The 8,322-nt window shown below is 38.8% G+C and overlaps 1 protein-coding gene across 2 annotated transcripts in view; it reads right to left on the minus strand.

The window, feature by feature from the left end:
- aralar1 (calcium-binding mitochondrial carrier protein aralar1) overlaps positions 1 to 8,230 on the minus strand; it is a 335,053-nt gene extending 326,823 nt beyond the window's left edge. Inside the window, exon 1 of one of the 2 annotated variants that reach the window (XM_067105476.1) lies at positions 7,751 to 8,230. In XM_067105476.1, the coding sequence (XP_066961577.1) occupies positions 7,751 to 7,789 (39 nt within the window). In that variant the 5' untranslated portion in view covers positions 7,790 to 8,230. The remainder of the gene's footprint in view (positions 1 to 7,750) is intronic. The other variant, XM_067105478.1, reaches the window with a different exon arrangement.
- Positions 8,231 to 8,322: the final 92 nt, after the last annotated feature.

Consider the following 8,322-nt stretch of genomic DNA (forward strand, 5'->3'; position numbering starts at 1 on the left):
CAGGATAGAAGTAGAAGCATGAGTTATGGACAAATTGTAAGTGGGAATAGGAATAGACAAAGAAATATCACTGACGGTATACAAAGAGGAGTGACAGAGGTTAAATGTTACAGGTGTGGAAGAGAAGGATATACGATAGGCAAATGTAGGTGGCCCACTTGCTCTTGCTCTACAAGAAATTAGAAATGAGCATATGTAGGATAGGGCTGAATGTGGGTCATACCAGGATGCAGTGGTAGACCATTCTTTGCAGGCTCGAAATGATTTTGTAAGAGAGCTAGATGAGAGTGGAAATATGGATTGTGGGGATGATAGATATATGAGAAGTAATAGGGATTGTAGGAATGATAGCAATATGGTGAGAAAAATGGATTCTAGGAATGCCAGAAATACTATGGATTTTAGGAATGCTAGAAGTAATATGGATTTTAGGGATGCTAGAAGTAATATGGATTTTAGGAATGCTAGAAGTATAAGAAGAAGCAGTAGTAGGATTAGGCAGGATAGAAGTAGAAGCATGAGTTATGGACAAAGTGTAAGTGGGAATAGGAATAGACAAAGAAATGTCACTGATGGTATAAAAAGAGAAGTGACAGAGGTTAAATGTTACAGGTGTGGAAGAGAAGGATATCCGATAGGAAAATGTAGGTGGCCCTCTTGCTCTACACCTCTCAACATCATAAACTGTTCCTAAGAGGAAAAAAAAATATAATATTAGAGAGAGTGGGGAAAGGGGAAACACCTCCCTTACGAGTCAAAACAATGGGTGGCAGCTTAGTGGGCACAAGGAAGGTACTGAAAACCTCCCTGGGTGTCGCCAGCAGAGTAATGCTCCCAAGTGGCCTCCTTCTTCTTAGCTGCAAACTTTTTTCACTGTTCTGATAGCCACCCCTGGCACTCAGAACACAGGCTGTCACAGTTGCAAAAATGCTTTCTGCAAAATGTGCAGAGTATGTGGGTCTCTCAAAGGATGAGAGGAATCTCTAGTAAGGCCCATCTTACCAGGACAGTGCTGTACTGTACACCCAAAAACTTCCTCGGTGTAGAGCAGGAAGTTCCATTCTGAACCAAACAACCACACAAACAACAAAAGGGAAAAAGAGCAAGAATACTCAAGTGAGACAGTTCAAATGAAAGCAAAATGGTAAGGCGGAAACAGAGTTGAAAAAAGACATCTGCATGCCAAAGCAGCCAAAAATAATGTGGAGTGCAGACCGACAGGTGGGCATGGTTTCCCCCTACCTGTCAGTAGTTATCTACACTGTCAGCAAGTTTTAACAGACATTCCAGTTTGCATTCACAAGCTAAATCCCTATGTACAGAACTTCAGGTTTGTATTTGTGTATGAACAATGAATGGTTCCCAAAGGGGAAAATGATTGAATGGAAACTGAAAGGAAGTGCTAGTGTAAAATGTTACTTGAATGGAGATGATAGTATGAAGGTGATAATGATAAATGGTGCACATAAGGATATAGATTCACCAAATGAATGTATGTAAAAGAGAATGAAGATGATGTGAGTAAACAAGAGGAAAGCCTGACAGAAGGGAAACAGTTAGTTTTGGTAGACACAGTTAAGGATAGGAAGAATGGAAATGGTAGGAAAAGGGGAGACAGTGTAAGTATAGAAGTACAGTACAAGTAGAAAGGATGAAATGGATAGGGAACTAGATCAGACATATAATGTATGTATGTTTCCTATTAAAGATGACGAGGAATTAAATGCAGTAATTTATGGCATACCTGGAAGTAATGAAGCACTAAACAACACAGATGAGGCAGTGTCAGAATTTAAGTGTAGTCAGTAGTGGAATTTTAGAATGGTTAGCTAGATATCGAGCTGAAAGAGACAGTAGTAATACTACTGATTCAGTATACTGTTTACTATAAAATAAAGTAAGGATGATAGTTTGAGTAGTAGTAAGGCTGAGGAAAAGTATGAGTATGATTAACTAATCAGTAGACAGTTTTATGTACAAGATTTAACTACTAGCTTTAAGATATAAGAATAAGTTATTGTTAAAATGTGGAGTGTGAACAATGACTGAAAGAGTATACAGTACTGTACTGATATTAAAAATTAGTGTAATTATGAAACAAACTTTTTTTTTAATATACATTTTGTTTAATGTTTTTTTAGTATTTAAGGTTTTTATGCAGAACCTTTCTCATTTCAGGTGCAGATGAGGAAGGTTTGCCTGTGACAGAATTTAATTTACAAAGGAAATAATTATGGCCACTGGAACAAGTATCTTTGTTAAATGAATAGTGCTGAAAATTAATGACTCTGAATACGTGCAGGATGCAGCAATACTACAGGAACATTTTTGTGAATCTGTACCTGCAAACAAGGATTTGCATAATACAAAAGTATTATGATATGAATGAACTTTACTGGGATTTCCATAACTGTGGGAGGTTACCTTTATACCTGTATAAATGGATATATTGGATTTTCAAATGATTAGTGTCCAAATTTCATTTTGTTAATGCTATTATAAATTATATTTTCTAATACAATAACAGGTCTCTAGGAGTGAAAGAACTTGCTGCAGTGTAAAACAAATCCATTTTGTATTAGTACGAGGAAAGAAATTGTTTACCTTCTACCTTATGCTTGAGGTGTTATGAATAGAATAGAAACCATCACCTTTTAAGTAGGACACTAACTCCTTAGATGGAAGGTGGTCTCTCCAGTATCTAGCAAGTTGAATCTCAACCTGGAAATTCACCCTGAGCTGTGGATGACCCATACCTGATATACATAGTTCCAAGCCATGTAACTACCCATGTTGTGTTCAGTGATGGTTGAACTATTTGAAGGCATGGTGAACAAGCACATGACAATGGCAAGCCACAGGCGGGACAGGGAGCAGCAGGATCGAGGGCATGCAGGTCATCCCAGTACCAACGAGCACTGTAAAGCCGAGATCTGTCATGCACAAACCCATCAGTGAGATCTGTCACATGCAAATCCCTGTCAGTGTGCATAAAATCCAGGGACTATGAATAAACAAAAAAGAGGATAGCACTGGTTCATCTGGTTCTCTTTCACACAATTCACAGATGGAGGAGCCAGGAGCATTCCCCTTGTCCAGAGAGAGCAGGCCAGCACAGGGTACCGAGTATGCCTTTAGCTGCCTTACCTACTGTGGACAAGTCACCAGTGAGTAGCCAAACACCATCGCCTCCCAAAGCCTGGGAAGAACACTTACCAAAAGTCCTTCAGGGTTTCGCATGATAAGCCTTCTTGGACTTCTTCCTACAAGAGGAAAGTGAAGAGGAAGATGAGGTGGAGGATGACAATGAGCTCAAAGAGGAGGAAGAGTAGGTAGAAGAACAGTGTATGTGCGTCTCCCCTGCAAAAGAAATGTTGAGGCACAGAATGTCATCACAGTGTATGTGCTTCTCCCCCACAAAAGAACGTTGAAGCACAGAGTGTCGTCATGGTCTTTTTTGGTGCTGTGGTTGATGCTGGGACATATCCCACAGGAAGTACTAGGCCTACTTCTTCAGGAATTCAACCTACTCAGAGGATGAAGCAACAGCAACAGCAGCATGAGTTTCCTCAGTCTTGACCATTGCTAAGTGGTAAAGGAAAGCTTGTACAACAGACTTACCAGGATAATACGGAAAGCCACATCTTAAGTAAGTACTCTAAAGATGACCATATTCAAGGAACAAGAGAGGTAGTAATAAACTGTGTACACAAGTCAAGGACCCTCTAGGGGAGAGACCAGCCCAGGTACCTGGCTCATCATCGGAGAAAAGAGCAGGTTAAGAGTCCCAACTTACCATGCACAACAAGTTCCTGGACACTTAGGGGTAGCCATATGTGCAGAAGGTGCAACGAGAGGCAGAGGAGGATAGAACTAGGGAAGTTTGGCTGTCACCAGGGGAGTATTCCCAATTGAAGAAGGCAGCATATGCTTTCCCTTTTACTAAACTTCTCCAACTGTGATTGTACCATACAGCACACTCCTTACATAATGAAAGAGGACTATAAATCCTAAAACTACAGGAACTACAATACCTATGAGGGTCTATAACCATAGGAGACATTAAGTGCACACACATGCACTCTCATCCATTATAATGTCTTTGCATTTGTTTCTTCTCCATCTTTATTTACAGCGAAAAAATATAAAACAAACAGACATTGAAAGAAAAAAGTCTCAATAAATCACCCTAGAATGAACGCAGTAGACTCCACAGTAAATGAGTCAAAGAAAAAGTGCTTGGTGATGGCAGGTGAGTGACTCATCCCCCCTCTTTACCAAAAGACATCCTCACCCATCAGCAACCTAAGAAAAAGTACTCGACAACAGCAGGTGCAGAGGGTTTCTCCCCCACACCTGTCTACCTCCATTTAGGCTCCTTACATTGTTACCAAATCTCAAAAACCGATTCCAGCTCATGCTGAGGAATACTACATAAGGGGTGATGGTTTGTATTCCCACCCACAGGGACTGGTTTGGATGACAAAGTTGATCTAACTTGGATGGCAAACTGGCACTTATTAAGCTATTGCCACATAATTTTAAGTTATACTAAAATTTTAAACCAACTAGGCCAAGCCTAGCCATCAAACTTTGGACTTGGCGAGGCTAGGCTAGCCTGCTTTGCAGACAAATACGCATGGTTGGCACTAAGATAGGGCCAGTTCTTGTAATTCACGACTGATTCATCTTTTTAGTATAGCTTCAGCTGTTTTACCAAGTTAGCAGCTTTAATGTAACTATTAAATTTCCCATAGGCAGCCTATGCTATGATGGGCTGACTGATAAATGATAGTTGGAAATGTGTGATTAGACTATGGCTAAGGTTATTATATAACACTTCTAACAAACATTATCTTTAACAAAATTTGATGAAACTATTTTGCACCCAACTTGCTATGCAAGTAACAAAAAAAAAAAAAAACAGCTGCAGTGTCACCATGTATGGATTATACACATCACAACTCATTTTAATTACAATGTGGATGTGCAAATTATGCTGTCATGCATTTTTAACAGGATATAAATTCCTATAATACTATCTGACCAACACTAAACAAATGATAAGCCTCTTGCTGACAGAATATGTTAAGAAAACTCTTGATTTAACAATATTCTATACTGTATATAGGAAAATACATACATTCTATTGACAACAGCACAGTTGAAAGTATGTCTGACCACCTCTACATCCCAACAGCAATAAAAGTCCAGAAACAATATGACAGTCAGTTTAATCACAACCAGTCCTGGTCTTTTCGGCCGTGAGTCATTTACACCATAGCATCCAAAATGTTATGTTTATGGTATTACTGTTATGGTTATGGTATTTACTGTCATTATTTTACGTTTTACATATATCCCCAAAGGGGCTGGCACTAAACAAGGCGCCCGTTTTGCACATATATAAACGTGCTTACAGCCTAAATGACTTAAGCCGAAACGACCCGAACTCATCACAACAGCACAGTTGAAAGTATCAGTTTATCCCCCTTCTACACCCAAGAGCAATAAAAGTCCAGAAACAATGAGACAGTTGGGCTGTGTGATGTGTATATATTCAAACTCTAAACTTATGATCATTCATATATTTTCATACCTGATCTCCAAAATTGCACAATTTCACTGCAGTAGTTGACATGTATTACAGTAATGGTAAATTATTAAATAAATTTTACCCACACTATAAAATCATTCACTACAATTACTGTTTACCATATAAAAACTATATATTTATATCAAAATATGATAAGCTTTTAAAAAATTGCATTCAAACCTACCATCAGTTTTGTGGCCCTACTATAAAGAGTATGCTTCAAGTCTGAATCTGAACCAGTACTATCAACAGGACAAAAGAAAATTTGACAAAAGAGTCAACCATAATCAAAGTCTTGGAACATCCATTGCAAAGAAACACGTTATTGGTCGTCATTTGGTAAATACATACAGTAACCTAATAGGCTAGGCTACATTATCATTAGGTTTCTTGGACTGAGATAAAAGTATTTAAAACTTGGCAATTTGATAATCAATACACCAAAATAGCCATGCACAGCCACACAGTTGGAGCAATGCCCTTGACCTGGTAGGCTGTCCCATATTGCTTAGCCTATTTGGGACTTATTATATGAGATGTTCTGATCATATGAACAAACATAGGCTTTTCTCAAGCTTGGGCTGAGGGCATCCCTATGGAAGGGGTAATGCTTCATAAACATGGCCAACTCAACCCATGGTAAATGTAATGGAGAAGGCCAAACGAAGATATCCATTAACATAATTTTTTTGCTAAACAGTGCACAACATGGTTTATATGATATGAGATATGAGAAAATTACCAAGATAATAAGAAATTTGCCATCTTTTGTTTATGTTTTTACATTAATCTCTGAGTTGCCAGTACTAAAGATGGAAGAAACTCTGTGGGAGGCTGTGTTTAGTACCAACCCCTCAGGGTTGAAATAAAAAAGGTAAAACTTTACAACAGTTGCACAGCCTGATTCCCACCAGACGTCGACCGGGACACATATCCCCAACTGTATTATGGTTTGGCCAGACGAGTGGGCACCTCGATTTTTTTTTGCCATGCCTCTAGGTTAGGTTAGGTTGGGTTGGGTTAGGTTAAGATAGTTCAAGGATACTGCTTAAGTAGTTTGGTCATGGTAAACATATGGCGATTATTTTCATGAAGATTCCATGGTTAGTTTATAAAATATGGCGTCCTGCTTTTTTCAGGGAAGATCCCGAACCATAAAACAGTTGGGGAATATGAGACAGGACAGGTTCCTCATACATAAATAGACCTAACCTTCCCTATAATGCCAGGTCCTGACCTAACCAAATCTTACCTACCTAACCTAACTTAGGGCAACATGCCCTGACCTGGCCAGGGGGGCTTTGCCCCCTCTGGACTCCTCCAAAAAAGGTAGTATATGACCTATCCCAGTCAGTGACTGGCAGGAACCAGGCTGCACAACTATTGTAAAGTTTCACCATAAAAAATATAGATAAAAGACGGTGAAGATCTAACTATCTCGGTACAATCCTCAAATTATCTCTCCTGTACTCTATTATATACACCATGGTCTACATTGCTTAGCCAAAAAATTGTAAAAAATTATATATTCATGCAACCATCTCCCTTACTTTTACACAACCAATTACAATAAGAATATGAAAATAAAAGAAGATACAGGCTACCTCACTAACCCTATATCCCACACAGTACTCCTGTTGACCAATTTTAATTTTGCCTAAATTATGCTAGACTCCAATTATAAGCTGGCTAAGCTTCCCTATGGAACTGCAGTTCCATATGTTAACCTATATGTCCATGGCCTATCAGACCCTTAGGAACAGCCAAGGGATACCGGTAACCTAGTCTGCCTACAATTACCTAGGCAACCGATACAGGGTAATTACTCCCAATGGCAACAGCCTACGCCTAGGCTACGTAGCATTATGAGTGATGTTTATGAAATAAAAAATTGCCATCAAAACAAGCAAAAACACCTTGGAGACAATCTGGCATGGCCATTATACAGTCAAAATGAAAATGGCATAGTATAAAGGCAAAACAATGTTTCGAGTCTCGAGTCTCCCAAAGGGGTAGGGGGAACCTGAAGACATCATGTCAAGGTGAGAGCAAGGTGAACTGCACTCACTTTGCGCATGAGCGACAAATCAAATACCAAGGGTTAATACAATTTTTTACTTATAGATTAAACTTTGAAACTAGAAGAGTATTTACCGTATCGTTGGCGTTGTTATCCGATGAAGAATTTGCCATGTTTCGTCTCTACACTGCACAGACAAAACTATTCTTTTACGAACACTTTGTCAATTGGTTACAGGAATTCGAGTCGAGATAAACAATCCAATTTCTGAGCAAATCCTAGAGAAGGACTATAAAATATTAAACTATAAGGTTCGCTGGTATCCTAATTCTATTTGTTCAGTAGATAATACCCTAAAGGGCATTAAATAAGATGTTTAAATATCCTTAAATATCACTTACGATGCTCTTTTGTTTTATAGGCTGACGGTCACTGTAGATATAAAGGGTTTCGAATAATACTTTGTAAGAATGTGTACAGGTTATGAAATTTTATATCGACAACCGAGATTTAAAGATATCCCTTCGAAATATGTAATAAAGATGCGAGAGAAAGCTCACACCCCTTCTTACACACAGGTTCAGGTGGAACTAACCGGTGCAAAGAATATTACTGGAACCTGTGTCGGCTGCTACCAATACTCGTTTGCTGATTGGTCAATGTTGTCCTCACAAACTGCCACATCATTTATTTTAATATAACATTT

The sequence above is a fragment of the Macrobrachium rosenbergii genome, chromosome 6 (assembly GCF_040412425.1).
Source record: "Macrobrachium rosenbergii isolate ZJJX-2024 chromosome 6, ASM4041242v1, whole genome shotgun sequence".
Taxonomy (NCBI): domain Eukaryota; kingdom Metazoa; phylum Arthropoda; class Malacostraca; order Decapoda; family Palaemonidae; genus Macrobrachium; species Macrobrachium rosenbergii.